At 32.9% G+C, this 26,195-nt stretch overlaps 1 protein-coding gene across 2 annotated transcripts in view; it reads right to left on the reverse strand.

The window, feature by feature from the left end:
* The window catches only part of LOC108914974 (GTP-binding protein GEM), a 75,324-nt gene that overhangs the window by 38,172 nt on the left and 10,957 nt on the right, over positions 1–26,195 (reverse strand). Inside the window, exons 2-3 of one of the 2 annotated variants that reach the window (XM_018720912.1) lie at positions 19,187–19,204; positions 590–823 (exon numbers count right to left, since the gene is read on the reverse strand). In XM_018720912.1, coding sequence (XP_018576428.1) covers positions 590–823; positions 19,187–19,204 — 252 coding nt within the window. The remainder of the gene's footprint in view (positions 1–589; positions 824–19,186; positions 19,205–26,195) is intronic. The other variant, XM_018720911.1, reaches the window with a different exon arrangement.

Consider the following 26,195-nt stretch of genomic DNA (forward strand, 5'->3'; position numbering starts at 1 on the left):
TGTAATGTATTATCTTTCTTGGCAACAATTTTAACTAGTACTCTAGTGAAAATATACAGCCGAAGTGAAAGGTTAAAGAGATAGAACATAAGCCTTAAAAGCTTTGTATTTTAGCAGCCTCAGGCAAATGGATAGGATTGGATGAACTATCCTGAGTATACAAGGCATATGAAACTGGTTAATTTGATGATTTAAAAAACTGTTAATTTCGTCTCTTATAATAATGAAAATTGAATTGAATAAAGATTTTGCTTAGTTTCTCTCCATAACAATTAATCTGAAATTGAGACTTGAACTATTGAATATTAAACATAATATTCAAAAGGGCAACAGTCCTTTCCTCACATTGCCAGGCATTTTCTTCATTTTATCAATGTTATCTATAATTTCCTACAATATAGGAAATTCCCCACGAATTGGTTTGGATAGTTTCGTATCGAAATTGATTTTTCTGTCCAGATAAAGCTCTGTGTCAATGTCATTCACATATTTCGCCTTTTATATGGTACTGGTGATTCCTCAGCATTCCTATAGGTATTACATGCGATTTTAAAATGAATAAAAGCTAAAAATCCCCACATGCTCTTACCTTTTTGCCTGTCGTAAGCGTTGATGCACTCCGAAGTCATGAACTGGCTGATCAGAGCAGTCTTTCCAACACCTTGGGCTCCCAGAAGAGCAACTGTATAATTGGAGACTGGCGTGTTGTGGTCGGGTTCATCCATCACTGGCGAGGGAGTGGTGCCACCCCCCATCTGAGGGGGACACAGACTGTTGCTTCGGGAACGACGCCTCCTGAAGGAGTCTCCTCTATTTACTATTCCTGGAAAGAAAAAACGGTATTTCAGAAATTACCCCGATCTTTTAAGAACAACCTGATTGAACAGATGTTCTTGACAAGGTTAGTTATTTCTTAAGCAATCTATTGATATCTACAGCTGGAAACAAAGTATATCTATGCTTTGAGAATGTGATTACAATATAGGATACTAAAATTCTTGTTAAGCGCAGGAATATTCGAAGTAATTTACATAAAAGCAAATTGATGTTCTATGTTCTGCTTCTTCTGATTTTTGTATCCCATTAATTCGTACATAAATTGGCGAACCGCCAAGCCCGAACGTATGTGTTTTCTCTACAAATAAGAGGAACTTTAACAGCTTCAACGTCTATGATTGTTTGTCTACGGAAATTGAAAATAAATCTGTTGGTTTTGTAGAAAATTAACATGAAACCTCCTAAATGCTCAAATAAACAACTCAAATATAAAAAAGCCTTATGTAATATAAGTTTGTAAACTGGAATCATTTGCAAATTTAGGTAGTATCGTATTTTCGGATCCATATCTATGGAAATTCTAGGAGAGTTTACATATGCTGTACCTAGAGTATTTTTTATTTTCTTAGAATTTTATATAGATTCAAAACCCATCTCAAATAGATTATTTTTAACAACATTCCTCTCTAATGTTATTCTCTAGAAACCACCTTTAAGACAATTCCAAAAATTTGTAACTCTCACTGGTACTGGTAGGTATGTTAATAAATATTCAGCATGTATTTCTTAAAGTTCAAATAAAAAACTCCTTTACTTTTACATCTTGAATGCTGATCGACTCCTTGCGTTTACTATTCAACCAACGTAAGTTGCGATTTGAAAAAGCTGAAAGTTGTCGGAGCATCGTTAAGCAAGCAAATAAATAAGTTCTGGGATAGTTTTTTGCCGGATAAGGAAAGTCTTTGATTGAGATTTCTTCCAGCAGGCATCTCTTGCTTGTCGTTGAGACGGGAATTTATCAAAACTCAAAGATTATTTCCTACGAAAAAGTTGTAAAAATATTAGTTGTAGAAAAAAATACACATGCTTCACTACATCATTACGTCATTTCACAGTCTTTATTTATTATAACGATCTACTTCTTTTAAATTACATAACAGCATACAGCAAATTACTTGAAATAATTTGAAAACCCTTTTGTCTATATCCCTACATTAGACAGAAAATTATTGCAAAATTTTAAATTGTAAGGCTAGTCTGGTAATGAAGTCTCTGCTTTTCTTACAGCGAAATCCTGTACCATCTTGTCCATTATTTAGTGGGTGTATCGGGTAGATTTCTGCTTTGCACCGTTATAATGGCATTTTAATATTAAACGAATACAAAGAACCAACCCCAAAATCAGTTGAAGCATAAAAAATTTAAGGGAGTGACTTTTGTTCGTTTTCACCACCAGCGAAAACCGAACAATAAGCATAATTAATTGTAAATATAAATGAAAAACTGGCGGAATTGAAACTTTTTTCATTCAGGAACAGTCCTGTTGTATTTGCGGAACTTGTGGTCAATATTGATTTCCCCGAAGCTGAAATGAGGGTTGCTTTCGGGCACTGGTTTTATTTTTGGTTTATTTGGAGTTTTGAGAAATAACGTTTCTAATTATTTTAATTACAACAATTTCTGCTAGCAAGATCTCTTGTAACGGATATTTATTGTAGCTAACTTTTCAGACTTGGTCACAGGCCTTTTAAGAAAAAATAAAATAAAACTGGACATTAATATAATATATTTAGAACGAAATGATATAATTCAGACGTATATTCGAAATGCCTTAAAGAGCAGCTTTCTTGCAGTACAATAAAGAGATTTATATCTAGATTTAGATTTAGATTTAGAAATAAAGGTTCAGGGACTTACAGATTGTGTTAATTTTATCATATATCCTCTAAAAATACAAGCTAGAACTAGCAAGTTTGCCTGTATTTTTATTCCGCTTATGGAGAAACTGTTTCTTTCCACGCAGTTCATTTATTTTATTATCAAGTAAAGTAGAAAGGAACATTTTTCTCACGTACTTGGGGAATATAAAAACAATAAATAATGTTTTTATTGACCACCACCTACAATAACGGAGGGATTTCGCCAAATAAATATAATGCATTTTCCTGGTGCCCAATACCGATAGCATTAAGCTTACCCTCGTAAAAACACGTTTTAATAAAATATACCTTTAAGGTTTTTCCGGGTGATATGTGTTTCAAATGTTACTAAAGTGAAATTGTATTTATTTCATGGGATGTACTTTTAAGTTCGTTCACAGTTGATATATTTTAGGCATTTATTCGTACCATAAAATATTTTTTGAATTCTATTTTCCCTCCTCTTCCACGTTTTAGCTTATCCTAAGTGCAGTGTGATTTGTTGTAATGAAGATACACTAAAAATTTAGGATAATAAAATGTAATAACATAGCATTTATTTTTAAAGAAACAATTTCAGTATCTAAAAAATGTATGTATGTTTATAGGCACTATATTTTGTAGATTTTTTGCCTTGTACATTTTTATATACAAACTTTACGATCAGGACTAATCTTTTTATAAATTTTTCATACATTTTGCATAATTCTCACATATTGCACCAAAATAGATGCAACATATGGGAAGGATTATTTTTTAATCACCTGCCAAGTTATTAATGGCGTTTCCATTTGTTTACTTTGGAGCCAGTATGCATTTTTTAATATGTTACAGCTAAATCGTGTACTTTCATTTTTACCTGACTAATATTTTGATCTATGTCGGACTGCTGAAAGTTCTTGAAGCCATCAACCAACAACGCAAAGTGTCTACAGAAGTTTGTAACTAAATAAGAGTTGTGGAACTTTCCTCAAGTTGTTTAGAATCATTACTTAATTATTTAAAAGACAATATAACTACAGCAGAATTACTTTGAAGGTTTTTTTTTCATTAAGAATGTTTTTAGATATATGATATTTAATTTATATTGACTTAATTTGTTTTTGGCTACTCTGCAATAAAATTATTGGTCAAAATTGCATTTTGATCACAAAACAAAAGCATATGAAATACGCAGAAAAAGACTTTACAGTTTTATGAATAATCTACGTTTCCCAAGATTCTTAATTCTATAATAGATTTTCTGATCCGTTATAAAAGTACAAAATAACGAATGATAAAGCAAAGCTTTTCGTTATTTACTCAGATTCTGGCGATAATACATTAAATTTTATGCCGCTCTGTTTACATCTAAATTCCCCTGCATCTTTTATGGAGTAAATTTCGGAATTTACTAGAGCGCGAAAGGCTATTCACCGGGCTTTATGTGCACAGTCCTTTATATCCTCCAAGTCTACGTTCTCCTCATGGGAACTGTCTGGATGATTACGGCAATCGATTACGGTTCATAAACTTTTCATAGTTTTACAGAACGGGTTATGGTGCAGTCTAAACCGAATGGTTTATTACTTATTTGAAAGCTGTCGCGGTCGGCGGCTCTACGGGGTAGTTTTTTGAATAAAAACTTGTTTGTTTCGTCCCATAGAAATACGTTTGTCAACAACATGTGTATTTTAGTATTTCTATATATTTATTCATAGAAAACTGTAAGATATTCGATCGAAATGAATCTATTTATATTCAGTTGAAAGTAGACATCCCAACAAAAAATTTCCTAGCTTGCCAGTTGAAGTATGGCTGTATCAAAGAGAGTATGTTTAATAATATTAGTAGGGATAGAAAACAAATGACAGCCGCATTTTGTCCATCGCATTGCAAGGCTTTTTATCTAGAAATAATTGAAACCATTTAGGAAGATGTAAACGGCTTAGTTTGTGACTCCACTATAGCCGCAAAAAACGTGGGTGGAACTCATTTTCGGCTGTCAGAAACTAAACGTCTGCAATTGATTCCCCTCAATATTTTTTACCCGCTTAATTGGCCCTACGCTTAGAAGCCTTTATATCGCCATCAATTACCGGGCCTGAAAATAGCAGGAAAAGAATCAGAGATAAAATTTGTCGAAATATTCAAAAGACGAATGTGACTGTGTCGTTATTATTTTTTTAGCTGTCAAAGGACGAAGGACGATTAGAAGTTAATTTACAGTATTTTTATTAACTTAAACCAACGATACCTAATACCGATAATCAAGTAAAGGATAAAGACATTCTGAGGAGATTATAAACCCATTTTATAGGAATTACACGACAGTTCGTGAGTAGACTCGGTCGTTTCTCCTCACTATTCCATTTGCAGTAAATTTTATTGTCTGACGACCCCAGTACCGTCTTGAATTAAACGCGGTATAAATTGAACACCGGCAACAGGTTCCCAAAGTGGGTGATTGTACAAAAATAGAACTTGTTAGTGAATCGGCGATGTGAAGGGTTAACTTTTGAGTCGTACAGTTCAGGTTGTCGTTCTGCCGGTGCTTCCTGAATTAAAAACCTTCTTTTGTCTCCGGGCCTTTTAATTATAATGGCTTGTTCTGCGTTTTCGTTTCGTTGCGAGTGAAAAACTAATTACAGGGGCCTCGGATTTTTAATGAGAAAATCTGTTTTTGCTCTTCCGTACTCTCGGGCAGAGATAAGCAATAAGAGAAGCTTTCTGTAAAGTTATGTCTATGCTTTGTTATAATCAAGGTAAAAATATTAAATTCCGTATTCGTAGCTGATATCTGACGTACTGGAATAACAAGAAGCGGACTACAAAGTTCTGTTTCGGTAAAAAATTACAGAAAGCATCTCTTCTTTAGCTCCAGGGTCCAACAATACACTTATATACTGCAGAAAGCCAAAGAAAACTTTTTTTTCTATTTTTACGTTATAATACATGCCCATGTAATTTGATTAAGCTCTTTTCACAAGCTGCTGTTGCTAGGTTTCAATGGAATACATTATGTTTTCAATTCGCTGTGCTTCCGAGGATGTAATTAAGTGAAACCACTATAATATGCTCCTCGAATAATTTTGACTATAAATATCGCGGAAAAAAACAAAATTTCAATTGTGGTTTGAAGGAATTATTTTGTTATTATCATTTAACGAAAATCATTGAAGGAACAAACGGAAAATCCATTTTTTTTCCAATACCAACTGATAATATAGACAAAATACAATGGTAGTAAATTTGGAAAATCATCCTTCGTGTACTGGCTAGAAACTTGCCCTGGTTAATGAACTTAATCAGATTAACGTTCGATGTCAACAATGCTTGATTCGGTTTTTTTGGATTTTGGCCGATTCGACAGGAAAATTCAAAACATCGGTAAAAATCTTGGTAATACGCTGTGGTTTTATTTGGGCTTGGTGTGTCTAGAGCGGTTTTCTGGGACAGAACCCGAACTGCTCTATTTAGTGGCTTTTGAGGGCGACGGATTGGTTGGAATTCAAAACATGGGTGAATTGTATAGCTTTTTACATAACTATAAGTCACTTAACTGAGCTAAGGTAAGATTTGTTCTGCACAGAATATCTTTAAATTAATTTATTTTTAAGTTAGATAGGGATACATCCATATAAATAATTCTGGAATAATTGTATTTATTTAGTTTGCCAAACAGTACGCACCTTGAATTATGAACTGATTTATACATAAAAAAGCAATCTACGTACTCTAGTACGCTATAATACATGCAGTGACAAGCGAGTGATGTATTATTTTGTGTCGCACACGTATTTATTTTTGTTGTGTGTGTGAATTAAGCCTTTGTTCATTTCATATCCGATCAATATTGTTTGGCGATCCTGAAAAAACATCATTAGTGTATACTAAAAGTTTGTGTAACGCGGATTGAACAAATGTGTCGAATATTCATTTTGTCAAATTCGAAAGCATGATTAAAAATTTAAAGGTTTTTTCGCTTAATTTTTCACAAAACAATAAAAAGTCATCAAAAACAGCAACATTTTAGAGTGTTATTATTTCGATAAAAAGATTTTTTATATTAAATAAGAGAAACCGTGAGTTATAGTCATTCTACTTTGCAATTAACATTTATATTTTATTAATCCGCAATTGATGAACAAAATTAGACACAGGAGAATAATTAGTCAATGGAAACGTTGCAATTAATCAACATTACATAGAATTTCATCCATTTTTCCGATCCACACCAAGAAGCCGTCTCAAAAGCACTCAGGAGTTCATCGAGCTTGGCACCTAACTCTACCGGTCGAAAAATCAAGATTTTCGGCAATCTTTCGAATTTCACAGAGAACTGTCAGCCACCATCACACAGTGCTGAAATCAAAGAGCCTCTGATAACAAATAAAGGTCTCTTCAAGAAAAAAAGAAATGATAATCTGGCGGAGCCATCATAAGGTGCGATTGAACGTCGACTTTGGTCATCTGATATGAAGAATTACTTATCCAACCGGCTCAGTCCTAGCATGAAATATTAAAGACACCCAATTTCATAGACTCCATAAATCCCTCCGAAAGAATCCACCCCAGCTGAATATATTCGCGAGCTGGCAGGACTGAAAATAAACACTTGTTGAACAGAAGAATCACTGGAGGGAATAAATAATAAATAAATCGATAGACATTATCTCATGTTTACGATAAACTAATTCGCTGCCGCGTATCCTAATCTTTATTGACGTAAATTGTAACTTAAATAGACTACATTGTGATATTTGGGATACGTTTAATGGCCCATTACGTCCCAGAAGGCTAAAACAATAGTAAAAGGTTGTAAAAGTGCTGCGCCAGCTGTTGGGGACACTTTAGCGAAATTACCCCAGTTATTACGTATATAACTGTACACAGAGCGAAGCCATTGGTAGAATCGGGATTTTGTGTTATGCGGATTCAGAAATATTGCTCCAGAATTTACTTTGAAAGTGTTGTTTATTGAATCGAAATGGTATTTTATATCACACATATTTTTTTAACTGTACAATTTTTATTATTAGCTCTTATAACTTATTTCTGTAAAAGGACTGCGTTTTCAAATGGCATGGACATTAGTCAATGTGCTTTTTTTAGTTCTTCTGCTCAAAAGAATTTATTTTTCACAGAATAACTTTGAATTTCTCTCGTCTAATGCGTTTGCAATTAAAACAACTCAACGGCACCAGCAAGTCATTTTAGATTCTAGTTTCGAAATTGCACATTGCAGTTGTACGTTCCATTAGCAAATTGAATTTACCTTTCGCGACAGCACGAATTTCTCTAATATCTCCTACTTCATGAGTTGCTTAGGGGAATCGTTCTAAACGTTAGTTTATCCACCAAAATCTCGACTTTACTAGCAAGCGAATGATGTGCTATTAGAGCAGGTCGTATATGTGGGATAAAACTAGTTTAATTAAATGCTTAGAATGTTTAAATTAGTGCTGGCAACTGAAACCGGTTTTTTGGATAGTCGGTTAACCGGTTTCGGATAATTCGGATTTTTATGAAATCCGAAAACCGGTTATTCGATTCTTCAAATATCCGAAAACCGGTTATTCGGTTATTCGAATCTTCAAATATCCGATTATTCAAATAACCGATTATTTGATAATCTACTTCCTTTTTTTTTTTTTAGACATCGATTTGTCCGATTGTAATTGACCTTAGACAATTTCTCCGGGTCTGTCTTTGTAAAGCACCGATTTTCAGGTATCCGGTTTTGGCGATTCAAGTAACGGGTTATTCGAATAACCGGTTTTAGCAACTATTCGACTAACCGGTTTTATCTGAAATCGGTTTTTACGGAACCCGGTTAACCGGTTTCACTTTTTTCCGGTTTTTGCCAGCACTAGTTTAAATACAACAGTTTTTATATTTCATATTGTGTTCATTCAAAAACATTACTAAATTCATGGGGTAAACTCAATATCGTTAGTGCATATGATTTAATGAACGGAATATTCGCTCTATGAAATTAATAATACAGATGTATATGAAAAATAAAATATAACAGGGATATTGAAACTGTTTCTGTTTATACAGAAATGCAGGTGTGTAAACTGAAAATTAAATGTACATACATAAATCCGTTTTCCTTTATTTAATTTTCATGTATGGAAACATATTTTTTCTAATCTCTAGATCTCAATAAATGATAATTTAAAACATTTGCAATACATATTTTCATTTTCATTTAATTGTTCCCCAATGTAGTTTTAGGTATTCTAGACAGCAATATAGAAGTTGATGATGTCTTCCGCGTCAATTTTTCATAGACACTTTTTATTTTCTTCAATAAATCTTGATAAAATTATGTTATTTATAGTACACCAAGTTTTTAATTCTCCTAAATATCTGTTTACCAGCTTCACATTGATAATACCTTTAGATATGTTGCAATTTAACGACCTCCTTACACATAACGTATACCATATTTTAAAAGGAAAGGCATTTCGTCCCACTAAAACGATGAATAGAGAATTTTTCATATCAATGCACACACTGGCACCAATTCAATGCGAGATCCTTGACATTTCGATGTACCAAGGATGACCTTTAGTCTGTGGACGTAGTTTGTTTCGTTCAAACAAAAACGTCGGGATTTAAAAAAAAAATTATTCCACAAAAAAAATAATAATATACAAATACAAATACAACATTGGAAATTAAAGAAAACCATCGATTCCTTCCACTAAGTTCAGCTCAAGATGCGACGCTTACGCAGCGTTTTGCTGACATTCACCGTAGATTAACAACATGTGGAAGGGTATATTATTGTTATACACTAATGCAAAAAATTAAGGGGTCAAAAGAATTTCCGAAAATTTTCCGTGATTTTTGACAGACTGTATTTTGAAAATTTTTTCGAAATTTTTTCCATTTTAATCATGATTATGAGGTGTTTAAGCTCAAAAAACGTGACACTAATTTTTTTCAAAAGTGTAGTGTGCTATTTTGTGGCCGAAGGTTGTTCCGACAAACCCAACTCCTCTAATTGTTGCAAGTGTGTATTACACGGAAGTAGTAACCTATAAATAACAGGCATTTATTTTCCATATGAATATTTTTAGAACTGGGCAGCTGGCAAGTGTAATGACGTTTCTAATAATACCACCGCGAACAAGAAGAGAACGTTCATTGTTTCGGACCTATTTACTGATACCCATTGTTCGCAAGGCGCGAAGCTTAACGTTGGTAACATTGAAAAGAGGTTGCGCTTTTGTTGCAGTGGAATTGGAAATACGTTGTTGAAAGTTGTGCGATTTTATTCATCTTGGAAACCGCGATACTGATAAAAGAATACGCTTTGCTGGGTGGTGCAGGCGTTGATTAATTTTGAAACACGAACTTATCCAACAATGCACTTGTAGGGTTAGTAGTTCTGTGCATGTCTTTCTTATTTAGAATTTTTCAAAGAGAAAATATTTATAATTCCCTATCCTAGTAACGTCCCCATATAACTTGATATAATATAGGTCACCATAACTCTAATTAAAAGTAAAATGATCAAAAACTATAACCTTATGACCTGATACGTTCTAACAGACAACAATGGATATTTACGGCTATAAGTTTCATTCCAATGGCTGCATCTGCACAATCAATCCCGGACTGTTATCATTTAAAATTGCCGTGGTTGCGACTATTCAGACTTCACTCAAATTAAAACATTATTTGCACGTTGTGGCGTGACATTTACCTTTTAAATTGAAACCGTTGTTGACAAATGGCAGCGGCAATATTGGGGTAAGTACGTACGTATCTGGTGCTGGAGTTTAAACCACGTATTTTTCTTTCACAATGGCAACGGTATCGAATTAATTTAACATTAATCTGTTCAGGCAACCGCTGAATTTGAACGGGTTTTGGGAAATTACCAGGCCAGATTTAACTAGGTCATAATTTATTTTAATAAATTAATACGAAAAAGCGAGTCCACTGCCACATAAACAATGAAAACCGATGCAGGGAAGGTTGCAAGTGTATTAAGGATGTGTTAGTGGAAGTTAAAAAAGAGCATAAAATTTTTAAGAAAAAATTTAAATATTTTTGTGAAATTTACTTATAGTTCAGTCACTGAAACATTTTGCCTACCAATTTTTTCGAATGAAATGGATTGACGTGAATTTTGAACTGTAGCTAGGGAATAGCCCAAGAAACAAAAGTGTGTGCTTTTATCTTAGGGGTGGATGCCACCTCTTCTGGTGGGTGGGAATTTTTTTATTAAAACTAACCTCACGATTCGATAGAGGGAGGAATTCTAAGTAAAATATGTTCTATAAGAATTTTTTGCACAGTCAATACTTTTTGAGTTATTTGCGCCTAAACATGTTCGTTTTTAGCCCAAAAAATGCTTGTTTTTGAGCCATTTTTCGCGAATATCTCGAATACTGCAAGTTTTATCAAAAAAATTATCAGAAGCAAAAATGAAGGTAATTAATTAGCAAAGAGATTGCTTTTTTTATTTTTGTAGATGATGGTATAGAACCTGAGTTATGACTTCCAGAAATTGAAGTCAATTTCGAAAATAGCTATAATCGGAACGGTCAACGTCCTGTAGCGGAAAAATTAAAGGTTTTTCGAGGAAAACTTATATAACACCTATTAAAGTTCTTGAAAAGACCTTTAAATTGAGTGGTGGTAGAAGTCGTTAGCATGAAAACTAATGAAGTTACAATCAAAATAAAATTATTGTCTTGATTTTTAAGAAAAAAAAATCGGTATTAAAATTAATGACTTGACGGAAAAAAAATTAAATGTATTCCTTCTGCAATTTACTTTATTTATATATTAACAGTAGATTCTGGGAATTTAAACGATCTTAGAAGCCTAAATTTAAAAAAAAATTCATTTACTATTGAATAAAATTTTTAAATTTTTTTAAAAATCGCCTTTTTTCAAAATATTTCAGCTAATATTAAATTCAACAAAATTGAAAAAAAATAATTATATCATCATACTCGCATATAATTTTTAGGAATTTTTTCTATAAGGGGTAGGGTTTTTTTTGGATGGCTGAAAAGTTGCAATATACCATAGATCATTTGAAAACCAATAAAAAGTTTATAATTCGACATAAAAACATCTAAAGCTTTCAATAATATTTTATTTTATTATAAGTGATGGTTTTTAAGGGTTACAACTTTGTAATGAGTCGTAAGCTTTCTAATGAATAACAAAAGGAATGCAATACATTGTGAATGCACCAAAAGAATATTTAAAAAAAAAATTTCTATTTTTTTGGCTATGGAAGGTTAGTTTTTAAGGATTTTTAAGGGTTGAAAAGTAATTAAATATCATAAATTATATTAAAAAACATGAAAGGAACTTTATCCAGCATATTCGAACATGAATTGAATCTTTAAAATACGTAAATCTGCGATTTTCGCATTTTTTTCATACAAGGATAGTTTTCACCCCCCAATAGAAAAAAGCACACATCTAAACAATATAACTTTTGAAGTGGGGGGGTCAGATGAGCTTGTATGCAAATTTTCAGGAAAATCCATGCTATCCGAAAAAATTGAGAGCTTTTACTTTATTTCCGTCTTCAGTGACTGGACTATTATACGGATTGATTATTTTTAATTATAATTATTTTTAATTATTTGCCTTTATTTTAATTATATTTTTGATGTTCCTTTTGCAAATATTAAATATAATTACTACTTATATATCAAAAATTAATTATTTCGGTTTCAAATTTTAATTTTGTTATATCTTATCTATTTATTTCACCTAACAATGATAGAATAGCGAAATGTTAACGCATTGCATATCATTGCATTCATATAATGGAATACGTGAAGTAATTAAAATAAACAGTGATAATAATATGGGCAGATGTAGATAAAATTAATTTCTATTCGCTACGGAAATTAAAATGATGAACGAATATCACAAAAATGTGTTCTTTTTTAGAGAAGTCTCGCTATGGAATTGAGTTTTACAGACGTTATCACGTTTATTTTTCTAAGCTATAGCGTAATTACAAATTATAAAAATTTGAAATTATATTCGTTGCAAAAAACATGTTTAATATATCGCTTCAAACAAAAGACTTGCCGCGTGTGAAATTGGATTCAAAGCAAAATCGACACGGGTTATCTGCGAACGCGTCTGTCTTTAATTATGAATCTGTTGAGTGATCCTACCCAGGATATTTCGAAATTTAAATCGATTTTAATATTCACAGTTAGCTAAGTTTTTGACGGTTCTCAAGCCGATGATGCTAATGTTGATGCTTTGTGAACACAAACATAAGTCCCTTGTGCGCAGTAGAAATTGAATTTGATAGTGATGGACGTTAACCATTGCGTATGCTTTTTATACCAACAGAAGTACTGACAGAGTGCATTGCTTCTTGTAAAAAAATAGTTCAAGAGCACGATGAGTTACTGCGTCAATTAATATAAAGCGTAGCTTGAAAAATCTAATTTATTTTAATTTACATATAGCACCAAATTTATTTGAGTTTGCATTAGGTATGGAGAAAAGTTTGTATCAAATATTATTGCTTTAGATTCCACCCCTTCATTACCTACTAATTTAATTTTTTACGCTGCAAGCACAAGTTATGCATTAAACGATACTCGGAAATATAAATCCGACTAGGTTTAACTGCTTACTAATTAGTTATTCAGGAAAATTCGTTGAAACAAAATAGAAAAATTCAATTAACCTGCGCTGAAAACTACCGCCACTGTAGTGTATTCGCGTTGATTAAAGTGCTACTCTCAGTAGCCTATGAAACGAGGTTTACAATAACGAAATTTATACAAAAAATATACAACATGTTATACTGAGAGAATAACTTGAGAAACCTGTTTGGAAGCGGTGTTAAAAATTGAATGTCATATGCGAAAATTGAATTTTTTATGATCAATAATTTATGTGTCAACTTTCCTCAATTTAATAAAAAACGCTCAGAACTTTTCGATAAAGTAGCAGCAGGTATTCTACTCCTATGTTCCAGTCATGACCAAATGCATTCGAAAAGTTCTTTTAAATCTAAAACGATGTTTTTTTTCATTCATGCCTCTGTGAATCGATATGTTGGCATTTTCTCGTGTACTAAAAGTCATCTACAATGAATAGGATATCCTTTAAAAATGTACATATTCTCCAGAGTAAATTATGCTGCGTATTTTTACAGGAAAGGAAAATCATCCATACTGTTTGGATATAAATGTTAAGTCGAAAGGAAAAATTCCCTTCCAGTACACTTATTTCTCCGCCACTGCATAACAAAGTCGGCAGGTGTTTAAAATTACCTTTTTGGTAGAAAGGTGGATTTCTCTTGTGGGGCTTTACAGGATATAACGATTCAGAGAAATAGAGATCTATATCCAAAGGGTCTCCGTTTGCTTTTTGAAATATTCGCTTTTAAATAAGATATTACGTAAAAATATCTATAACAAATATATAAAGACCGATCGTTTACTCCTAAAAGCTTCTATAAGCTTCTAAATTGATTACAATTGCTTTTATATGAACCGATTAAGTGAATAGGTCTCTATTAAATACCAAATAAAAACAGACAACACTGTTATGTTGTTTATTACTCAAGTCCTGAACATATTTCTTTACGAAATTGGTCTAGATATATTTTTTATCGAAATGCACTTACTATGACATATTTTAAGTGAATCTTAAGACTTAAAAGTTATAATTTGGTCAATAAATATAATTACAATCGCCGTTTGACTTTTATTAGCGAATATTTTGCGGTACCTACCATTTTAATTTTGTTTGTCACGAAAAAAAAAATTTGCTGAGGCAATATCTTTCTATTTGTATTTCTGTTAATGCTTTTCGACCGATACATTTATATTCTCGATGAAAAGGTATATTTTTTTCAATTATGCAGAGGAATAACATCATTTATATTTAGGAGTACTGTAGAAAATGGCGAAGTCGCGGGTTTTCATAATAATTAAAATTTTGTTCTAATTTCATACCATGTTTTTGTGTATGTAAAAATTTAAACATAAAGAAGAAACTGCTCTTATCCTTATAATTGTAATAACTTTCTTCGAAACAAATTGGGGTTTATATTTATTAGCCAGCTTGATGTTGCCACATTTTGGACAACATTACATCGTGATGGCCATCTACCCTCGCTATCCCGAAGTTTAAGGGTAAAACCCATTAAATGTACATACACCACGAAGCACAGAACTCCAGGCTCTACCCTCAAGAGGCTCATCTCATTTAAATACCATATTTACCTGTATAATTTTCTTTAATGGTCATATGTATGTATATGATCCTTGTTATCATGAATGAAAATTGTTACAAATCACAGCAGTAACGTGTAATTTTTACTAACTAGCCCTTTTTTAATCCGTACGGTTAAAATATGCAATATTGGCATTCTGTTAACTATTTTTAGAAGCAATATTTACGAACGCTGATAACGGGGATCTAGATAACGAACAGACATAAAAAATTATTCCTGCGCCTCCTTAGATGAGGCTTTTAACATTTTCAAAGCGAGCTGTAACCGTCTGGGTAACGGGGCATTCTTGCAAAAACTACCCCATTAAGAGATATATCCAAGGAAAGTATGAACAAATCTCTAAACCTGGAAGCGTTTGCATTTGAATGGGTGACATTTGAGACTTCGAGGTATAGGATGGGGGCTTTATTTAAGGATAGGGGATGATTTACATAGTCGCATCTAAGGGTTTTACGTTTCCGCGTAAATATTTTTATTCATTAGAAGATTCGTTGTCTGGTGTATTTACTTAGGCAATTTTTCTTGTATAGAGTAAAAGATCTTTGTAATTCCTCTATTTAGAGATGATTTAGAAGGGATATTAGCAGCGAGTGAGATATAATCCGAAGTTTGTATCCACATTTGTCCACCATATAATTTATTGCTTGCACACAACTGTTACAGTTATAGCAGCTAGCTGCTACTGGTGTTTGGCGTAGAAATTTTCCCGTTGCTCACGGACGCCCAAACTTTCTCCGTTCCAACATTTTTAACAGCAAAACTATTTGGAACTATTCCAGAACTACGTAGCTGATAGTCATCAGAAATTGTTTGTTGGCACTTTCGATCTTCTTCCCCGAATTTTACGAAGCTAAAGTCGATTTCTAAGCACCTTGATATTTAAAATTTGTTACAGCTACCTTAGTTTCTGCCTACCATATGTTTAAAACTGGATATGAAGCAACTAATTACTTATAAATTATTTTTAAAGTTCATAATACGAGTAAATAGTAAACATTTATTTTGTTTATAGAATAATTGTGGAGGGGTGAAAGAAAACAGAAGGGTTTTCCATTTCTCGTACAATTCCTGTACCACCGACAAACAAATATCCCTGCATTTGACTTTATCAACCTTCCAGTCAATGTACACAATTCGAAGCTAAATTAGAGCCTGTATTGTTGCACCGCACAATTCCAGCGGACACGGTCTACGGCTATCACCCCCCGATGATCGACTCAATCAAACAGCTGAGGTAACCGCAGCGTGGCTGGGGCTTCTGATATCCGACATCGTCGAGCACAAACACACAACCAGGTAATAAGCGGAGTTTTCGCGTTCGCAAATAGCATCCAATACCTTCCGATTACGGTGGGGTCGAGGATAAACGAGGACGAGTGTTAATTTGTCATTATAGTGCCATTGATTTCTATTCTGAACAAATATTGGCGGTGACAGACAATTCAGTTGAATCACCAAGTGTCTTCCTCTCGTTTTTAACACCCATCGAATTCTGGATGAAGTAATAAGTGTCAATTGCAAACAAAAATGTTTCTGCTTTATTAATATTAACATCATTTCTTTTATAGCGTTCTAAATTGGTATTCTTATTTCATTGACTTCAGTAGGGTTCTATTTGTAGATTGTGTTTTTTTCTTATTCTTATTCTATTATTTTCTACCTCTAATAACTTCTTTTTCATTCCTTTTCCCTATTTTCGTGATTATTTCTTTCACTTGTCATTCTGTACTTCTTGTATATGTAATAATGATAATAATACTTTATTGGTATATTCTAGGTATTCCCTTGCAATCTTCCTTATTCTCAATCTCAATTATAATTGCTCCTATCAATTTGTCCGTCGCTTTTAAAATGCCAGCATTTTAAGTGATTTATTATCAAAATATAATGTATACGGGCTTCGATAAGTGATTGGCATGTTAATTTTATCTCCGTTATTAAAATCATCCCGTCTAACGCGAAAAATACTCAACGCAATTTATAACGATAATCACAATGACAAATCAGGTTGAAGGAGACAGAGACAAATGTTAATTTGCTATGATAGCGGTATTGATTACACCACTGAACAAATATTGACACAGGTAGGGACGGTGATTAAATGTAATCAAAACTTTGTTATTATTCCCCTAATACCGGCGGTGTTTTAGACGACGCTTTAAAGCGCCGTTAGAGCCGGACAACAATGTGTCCTTATATGAGTCCACAGTGAACCATTAATTTAGATAGGTACAGCTACAAGGACCTGATTGTTAACAAATATGGGAGATTGAAAACAATTAAAATGTATACATTAAATGAATTAAGATTACACCTGTGTAAAATACGAAATGTAGAAGTTCAGGTCAGTTAGAGGTCATTTTTTATTTTTCAGTTTGACACCCTGTATCTTTTTTATTATGCGACTTGTATAGGAATATCGGTATGTTAGGTTAAATCGACTTATTTTCACCCAAGGAATCTCTAATATCATTTGTATACCCCTCCATTTAAATACACCCTGTATATTTAACTTCCTCTAGTTATAAAATTAAAGATATGTCCTAAATATTAAAGTTTGCTCGTATATCCCCAAGATTTATGTACATTTTACGTCTGGGAATTTACAGCGTAACATTCTGGTTTCTTAGACATAATTCATTTGCACAAAGTTATTATAAAGTTACGAAACAGTTATAATAGGGAATTAGAATTAATTATTTATGTTTATTCATTTACGCAATAATATAAACGCTGCATCCTATGTTATTGATCATTACTTCAACAAATGTAAACCAATATAATCAATAATCAACCATAACGAAGGGGAGAGTTTAATTACTGCCATTTAAAAAATAATGATTTATGAGTATCTTTCCGTAAAAAAATATATATTTTCTTACTAGCTCTCCCATTTTTTCGAAAAAATAGCTCGCAATACGTTAAATACTTTTTAATAAGGTTTTTAAAGACAATATAAGTTAAAATATAATCTCCTGTTTCATATATCACGTATCTCCTTACTCTTTACCTTGAAGGAGTATAGGTACTTTACAACAAGGACTAATTTCCGTATACATGGAATTTCTTGCAAGACAACTTGGATAGAATAAGCATATCATCCCCCAGTTGAGTTATAAATAGCTGGTTCCCTTATTTTACACCATTTTGGGATCCCATTGTATTTATACCACCAATCGTACCCAATTCCTGTGAGAGAATGCAGTGAATTAATTACAGGGATATTTACCGTTTAATTTAGATTCTGGATTCCAAGGATACGGGTGGACGTTCCATCGTCCTGTAATTTTACAGCAGCTTTTGATTCGCGTTGTTTGAGTTGAGGTTGACTCAGGGGAATGATCATTGTTCAGCGGTGCAGCGGAGTGCAATTTTTAATTCGCCTCTAAATGAAGGGTTTGTGCGGTATATTAAAAACAGTAGGGTGGAGTGTAACAATGAAACCGGTTTCTACAGGTTAAATCTATTAAAAAAAGTGTAATTCATAATTTGGTACTAGTAATAATGTTTTCTATAGACAATAACGAGTGTACTAAGTTAGCTAGTCATTACTGTTTAAAGTGGATGTAGCTACAAGGAATGCGCTATGTTCGTAACTGCAGATATTTGATTCGTACCTATGTATATTTTTAATATGAAATAGTAGTGAATTATTTCTTTTTCGATTTGTTATCATATCAGTAATAATTCTACATGCAAACTAAGTAGATTATTGTTAATATTCAATAAAATCATATAAAATTGTTGTATAGTTTCTTTGAAATTTTCTATCAGGTGTTACATTTTATGTGCTCTGTCTTCATCATTTATTTCCAATGTTCTATTTCCGAAATAATAATTATGTTTTAGAAAATTGTATATAGCGAACGTTGCGAACATAGCTAACATAGCTCGCTGTGTAACACTAGCTTTAGACAATTTGTGAATAACGCAATATTATAATAGTATGGTTTTGTTTTAACATTCCATAAATGAAAAAATGTATACAACTACTGTACCCTATACAGATAAAGCAAATAAATCTTCTCTACTAAAAATACCTGTAAAACTACAAAGCTGTTAAAAAATAACATGTTTCCAATTCCAGTACAAATCCAATAGACAAATACATACAAACACAAGCGTTTTATCAATATCAGCATAAACTCAACAACAAACCATTAAAATGTATTGATTTACTTCATGTAACAATTAATTACAACAGTATTGTTTTATGCTAAAGCCATAACTGCAAACTAGAACTTACCAGATTTTGTAAAAAAACCTACAACAAACATAAACAATTATTTTACCTAATGATATATAAGTCTGGTACTAGTTTAAACTTAATAATATTTATTTTTAACATAGTTTTCCTTTCACTTCCTTTGATAACAAACAATTTTATGACCAAGGCATTGTTACTTTATTATATAAACCACTCTTACTGTGTATACCACAAGATTATACTATGTAATATCCAATTAAGGGGAGAGGGACATGTCATCCACAAAATTTAAATTACGTTACTTCTCATCCAGAATTCAGAACTTGAAATGCATTATATATAACGAATAAAGGACCAAGGAATAAAGGACTTTTGTGTGGGATAAAATCTTTACCATTCCGTATATAACTTAATGGGTACTGCAGCACACGCTAGCAATTTTTTTAATTCACTTTTTAAATTACGTTGTTGTATCTCGGAAAAGGGATATCAAAGAGGAAGGAAACCTACGCAGATTATACTCATATCTGAGCGAACAAATGAACAAGGACTGCGATACAAAAGGACTTAGCATTACTAGTTTTGTACCAAGTCAGTCGTACACACTTGTCTACAAAAGTGAATTTTTGTATTTATTCTTGCTTGCCAAGAAGTTCGGTCAATGTTCTGCATCAGTGAATGCGAAAAGACTCTACAGCGGGACAAAATTATACAAACTTATAATATTAATAATTATATAAACCAGTAAATTTTACACTATCATGATTAAATAAATGTAGCATAGCTATAATGTAGTATTCTTTGTAGCTCTAGCATTATATAAAGTGCTATGTCGAGATTAAAATACCCCGTTCTCATCAGTAAATTGGTGTTCACTGTTCCATTTGAGATAATTTAGACAATTTTAAGAATTCTTGTAATAACATCCGCTGAGAGCGTTCAATTTGTATTAATGCAGATTCCGTCTCAGGAGGCATCGAATTTACGAAAAACTAAAGCAACGCCACTCTTAGCTGAGTATTAACGCTGAAATATTTACGTGCGATGTAGCGTACATTGTAGTATAAGTAAGTTAATACGCAAGGGACCCTACATAATTTAGCGTTTAATAGCATCTGCAAGACGCCAGCTGGCGAACTGTGAAAATCATTAATTAAGTTAATAAAGTTGAAGTAATGGACCCAGAAATACACATGTGCTGGGATTCTTTCAGCGTTTGAGATTTCCCGAATCTCCGGAAGTTAGGTTTATTAGATTATTACGAGGGGAGAGTGCGATACAGCGATAATTGTTAGTAATTAATGGCAGGTCGACAAAATGAGCTCAGTTAGCGGAAAAATGTGTTTAGTTTGTGGGTTAAATATACATTTTCATAGTTCTTGTTATGAACTATTTAATATTGTGCGTAATATTTACCTGTAAACATAAAATAAACGGCTGCAAAACGGCGTTAAAAATGAATAATGTTTTAAAGCTTATTGAGAACCATTGGAAGCGTCCCCGAGTTAGATACTACATACCTATAAAGAGGTGAATAGTTATAGCCGTAGATAGTGCGGAATTCAACTTTTGTTCCGTTCTTTTCTTGCAGTACATATGATGAAAACTGTAATTTAACTACTCTTATTTAAACAGAGCTATCGGAGCTACCGATGAAGTCAGCAGTTCTAATAATGTTTCTTCGTATTATTGTATAAGTATTAAATTGGCATATTTTAAATATTTTTTTTTGCAAATAATATAAGTTTCTCACTTCAATTTATTTACTCTTCGAATATCCCCTCCAAGTTTGTACACCTTGTATATTGAATTAAACAAAAATTATTACGCATTTTGCAGAGAATAAGATTCCAGAGATATAATCTACATATTTTCCAGAGTTCTGTTAATCATTTATTCATACTTTAATTTTCAATTCAGTGTTCATAAATGTCGAACCGCCCCAATTATTAATAAAATCCATTGTCGCCATTTCCAATACATTTAGCTGTAGAGGGAAACATTTTTTTGGCCTCTTCATTTATACTTCATCGAAAGGTTTATCCGCTCATATAATATTGAAAATTTCAATTGAATTGTACGTAGATTATCGTTCAACTGCGTTATCAAAACATCGTTAATTTAGATTGAATACGCGATAATAAATAAAAATGCTAGTCGCCTTTTCACATATTGCCTTAGAATAACAATATGGTAAAAAACCTTTTTTTTTGTATGAAACGTGAAAAAATTTGGCGGGTATCTGAGACAATTGTGCCATCTGTTAATAGAAAGTTTAATTAGAATCTGACAGCACTGTTTTCCTCAATGGATATATAATGATAATATTCAATTTGTCTATAAGTACAATCATACACAGTACGATTTGTCTGTTCAAAAAGCGCCCGCGAGCGCGTGGATGTGTGGAATCCTTTAAACAACGAATGTTTCCACACAGGAGACAACTTCCTTCTGCATGTAGCAAACACTACAATCACGTGTTCAAATTATTATGCACGGTAGAATATCACTGTTATTATTCGAAATAAAGTGAATCACGACAGTGAACGACGTTTGACATACCAAGCGTAATTTTCCTTATTAAAATGTTAACTCAGTATATAGCTGGGGGATATTTTAAAATCATCTTCCACTTCGATATAGCTCGGTGGTTTCTATAAACAGGGCCGTATTTCGCCACGGGGTATGAGATCGCGCTTTATTAACTGGAAATCCTGATAGCGAAAAATGAGCAAGAAAATTCATAATTTGTAAAATGTGCAAAATTAACAATTATAAATAATTAAGGCACCTTTACCCTTTTATTTATTTATTTTACTTTTTATACTTGCGTTAGCCAAAACGGTGGAAATTTATTATTGATTTTAAATAGAATTAGAAAAATAACTGTTAAACGTCTTTTGTATACTTATGACAAAAATATTAAGAAATATTTGAAACACCAAAGAAGTCCAAATAAAATCATTTACTAGTTTTTCTACATAAAGGTTATTTTATTATAACGTCATAGGAATCGCACTGAATAATGTAGAACTTGAAATAGCCATTTCCATAAAATTTTAATGAAAGCATCTTCGCTAGCGCCATTAAGTTTATACAGTCAGTTCCAGTTTGAAGTGCCGCTTTTATAAGGATATCATTCGCATTTAGTATCCTACAATCAAAGGTGCCCTGAGCGGCGAGCGATAAAACACTGACGGTTTATACGCTGTAAACAACAGCCGGTAGCGCCGCCAACTTTTGACATTTGATATGTTATTAAAATATATGACATCAAAGTACTTCACGGGGCGCTATAGTCCTTTATATAGACGCTATTTTCACTAGAGTTCATGCCAATAAAGAAGGAAGTACGAGTGAATGCCTGTTTTATATAACTAACCCAATGATATCTCGTTTAGATTGAATAGATTAAGTCAAACGTTTCGCACAAAGCAACCTCGTTTTGAAAACAGTAAAGGAATAATTTAATGGTACAATTAATAATATTAAAGGGAAGAGAGAAACATTATACCAGCAAGAGAAAATGGTTTACTAGATGAAAATATATAGTGTAACTCACTTAGAAAATATACATTCTCAATTTCCCCCTCATTGTTGACCGGTGAAAAGTTTGTTTTGATGTTGCTTATACTGGATCGCTGATATGTATGGAAACAGTCCATTATCTCCTAAAGTAAGATGACTTTTTGACTGATTCTGTATACTTAAATATTTCTATATTGTAAAAGATTTTAAAAACCCCTAAAACGTTTGCATCTTATGATTTTTCGATAGCGACCCTGTATTTTTTATGGACATTTCATCCATATAATTTACTTTAATTATGTAGATTCACATTAACTGCTAAGTTCAACAAACATTAAGTAATTAGATAAAAAAATACTCTAAAATTTCAGCCCTTTCAGCTTGTGTTTCAGTTTTTTTCTGTGTAATTAAATGAAAAGATTTAATAAACAGTAATTAAACTGCTTTATAGTCAACAAACAACCAAGATGAGTGGTGGAGTATTCTTACCAACTAAAAGTTTGTTCACTTTACTCTCTCGTCAAGGCAATGGCGGTTATCGTAAAGGAACTAAGACTTTTTTGCACTTTCTAGCTTTAAACTTTAGAAAATTTTGCCCTCTCGCAAAATGCTTAACTTCAACATTTCCTACCTACAATATCTTCAAAGAGATCCTCTACTACAAGTAGCGGATATACAGCAAAATTTTATATTTTATATAATGCTCTATTTTGGTTGTACAACTTAATTTAAACTGGTTTGTGCCATAATAATTATTTGTCCACCAGAAACAAACCCAAATACAGGACTTTAGTAGAAATAATTCATATAAATAATAATAATTTCAAAGTTTTCCGAGAAAAGCAAGAAAAATATCTGCTGTTTTGCATATGCTCAAACTCAGGGACTGCTTTGTATCGTTCTCTGTCAAGTATCAACGTCTCTTTGTATGTTTCAGATCGATTTCAATTTACTTGAATTCAGATATCAGAATATTAATTTTATTTTCGAGTAGCTTCACCTTTGAAAACTTGATTCTGCCAAGATACAAATTGCGAAAAGAATTTATATAGAATTTTAGCCATTCAGGACTTATGATACACGGAAATAATAAGTAGTTCGTCAATTGGACTGTAAAATAAATTGGGAGCGGATTTATGCAGTTTACAAGAAAAACATTGCCATGAATTGGTAGTGGACTGGAAGCTTTAATATATCACATTGCATTTGATTATAATACTTTGCAACTATTTATTACGCTGTGTATTTATGGTATAATGGATGCTGTTTCTTAAACATAATTAGGCATAGTATTAATTAGTATTAAAGGTAAAATTCGCTTGTCGAGAAGTTGCAAAGGTTTCATCTTTTTGGGTTTTGTTGGGAGAAGATTGTCCCTCCATATCAATACTCACAGAGTACACTTTTAAGGCTAATCAAATAAAAAAACTGCAGGGATTTAGATCAGGTGAACGAGGTGGCCACTGAATTGAAGCATCACATCCTCTGCTATTACAACTGAAGTACGATGGTATTCCGTTGTTCATAAATTACATGTAATTACTTAGATTCACTGGTAGATCGTCGTGAAACAATTCCAGCAGAGGACGTATTTTACAGAAAATACACACAACTGTTGTCATCCAGACGATGTGGTAATCCAGTGTTTATACTAAATTCATGCTGAAAATGTCTTTCTATGAGCATCTATATAGACATGCTGGTTACAGAGATGTCTGTGTCTATATATCTTATAAAACTTGATTTGTCTGTGAAAAGAATTTTCTTGTAGAAATTCATGTCTCCTGCTATGCATTGGCGAAAATTGAAGACGAGCGACAGGATCAAGAGGTAGAAGTTGCTGAATTAGGTGGACAGGAAAAGGATGAATTGATTGTTTGGAGATTACTCTGTTCAGTGTACTTTTGGAAACTATTTTCTGCTTCTGTATGTATTTATCTGACACTGGTTGCTGCGTTTTCTGCTACCAGTTCCAGGATTTCTTCTTCCACAGGTTGACGAAGAGTAAGACACTTTTTCGAAGATGTTTCTGAAAGTTTGATGATTTGGGAATGGAGAATTCCGATATTTCAACTGCAGTTTCCTTCACAAAACCATAGAACTAATAACATATCGGTTTGTGACATCTATATCGAAGTACTAGTGTTCCAAATTTCAGTGAAATCGTCGACTATGTTCTTCTAGCTACATGGTAGGTGCCAGACACTTAGGAACTAAAAAAACCTGTCGCGATGAAATTCGCGTTTTATTTCTGTACCTCGGTGGTAGAATTGCTTTCTATCGAGACCTAACAAGACAAATCGAATTAGAAGAGCGCCAGGTTTTAACGTTTCATCGAGTCATTCGCCGGTCTCGCAATATGCAAAGTTTGTCGCTTTTCCCGAACAAACGCCGCTAATCTGGAGAAAATTAAAATTTATGTTTGGGGAACGAATGAATGTTTTCAGGACTAATTCAGCTCTGGCTTACTTTCAAACTAAGCTTTCTTCGCGGTGGGAAAAGTGAACGAAAAGGCCAACCACATGGCTTCTCATTTGTTATTCAACTGAAGGATTGGAATAGCTAACAATACAAAGTTGATTGTGTGTGAGGAATATGCTGATTATATTCATTAAAGAGTTACTAGTGCAAAAATAGTAGTTTTGTCAGAAGGCACATCAAATTTTGAACCCTTAAGATAATGTAAAACAACGCTATAACTAAGATAAGATAAGTATTGCACACTAATTATGGGACACCCTGTATAAACTGCCACAGCCACAGCTCCAAATAAATTAAACTTATTTATTTAGTCTTAAACTTCGCCATAATCTTGGCACGCATCTCGTATATCGACTTTACTTATACACTCGAACATCAAAAAAAAAGCGCGAGTTGCAATTCGAACTTTTCAAGTGAAATCTTAAAAACAGACATCGCCAGAAAGCGTTCGATTGATCGATCAGTTAAAAACACGGATTGGTGTCTAAAGGTTTCAAACGCGTATAAATAAAACTTGGTATTGACCTTGTGTACCAGGCATCTTCAACCTAATTTTATTCGGATTCAGTAGCGCGATGCAAATATATTTTTAACAGAAGCTTTACCTATACACCCTGTATATCCCATTCCCGTTTATTATATCAAACTCCTCCAAGATAAATGTTTTCTTGTAGAATCTCCAGACGTAGGCAGTAACAGTAAAATCATCAAACTATTCGAGCAGTTCTAACATTAATAAACAGATCCATGATGGTTACGGTTATGTTCTACATAAATAATTCATTGTAAGATGAGTCCATAAAATACGTCGGTTCGTGTGTACTGCGATTCGCGATGTTCTCGTATGATCTTATTATTTTTGTATTTATGCTAAAACGAGGGAAATAGACTTCGGTTTATTTTTTGAAGAGCGGCTGTCGTCGTCATCTTCAATTTAGATCAAGGATACCGGTGGCCTAAATTTCCACCTAACGAAATATGTGCTTTTCGACACCGACTCTCTCGAATGTGTACACTTTTTTTCGTAAAATAATTACAA

This window comes from Anoplophora glabripennis, unplaced genomic scaffold (assembly GCF_000390285.2).
Source record: "Anoplophora glabripennis isolate ALB-LARVAE unplaced genomic scaffold, Agla_2.0 scaffold143, whole genome shotgun sequence".
In the NCBI taxonomy this organism is placed as follows: domain Eukaryota; kingdom Metazoa; phylum Arthropoda; class Insecta; order Coleoptera; family Cerambycidae; genus Anoplophora; species Anoplophora glabripennis.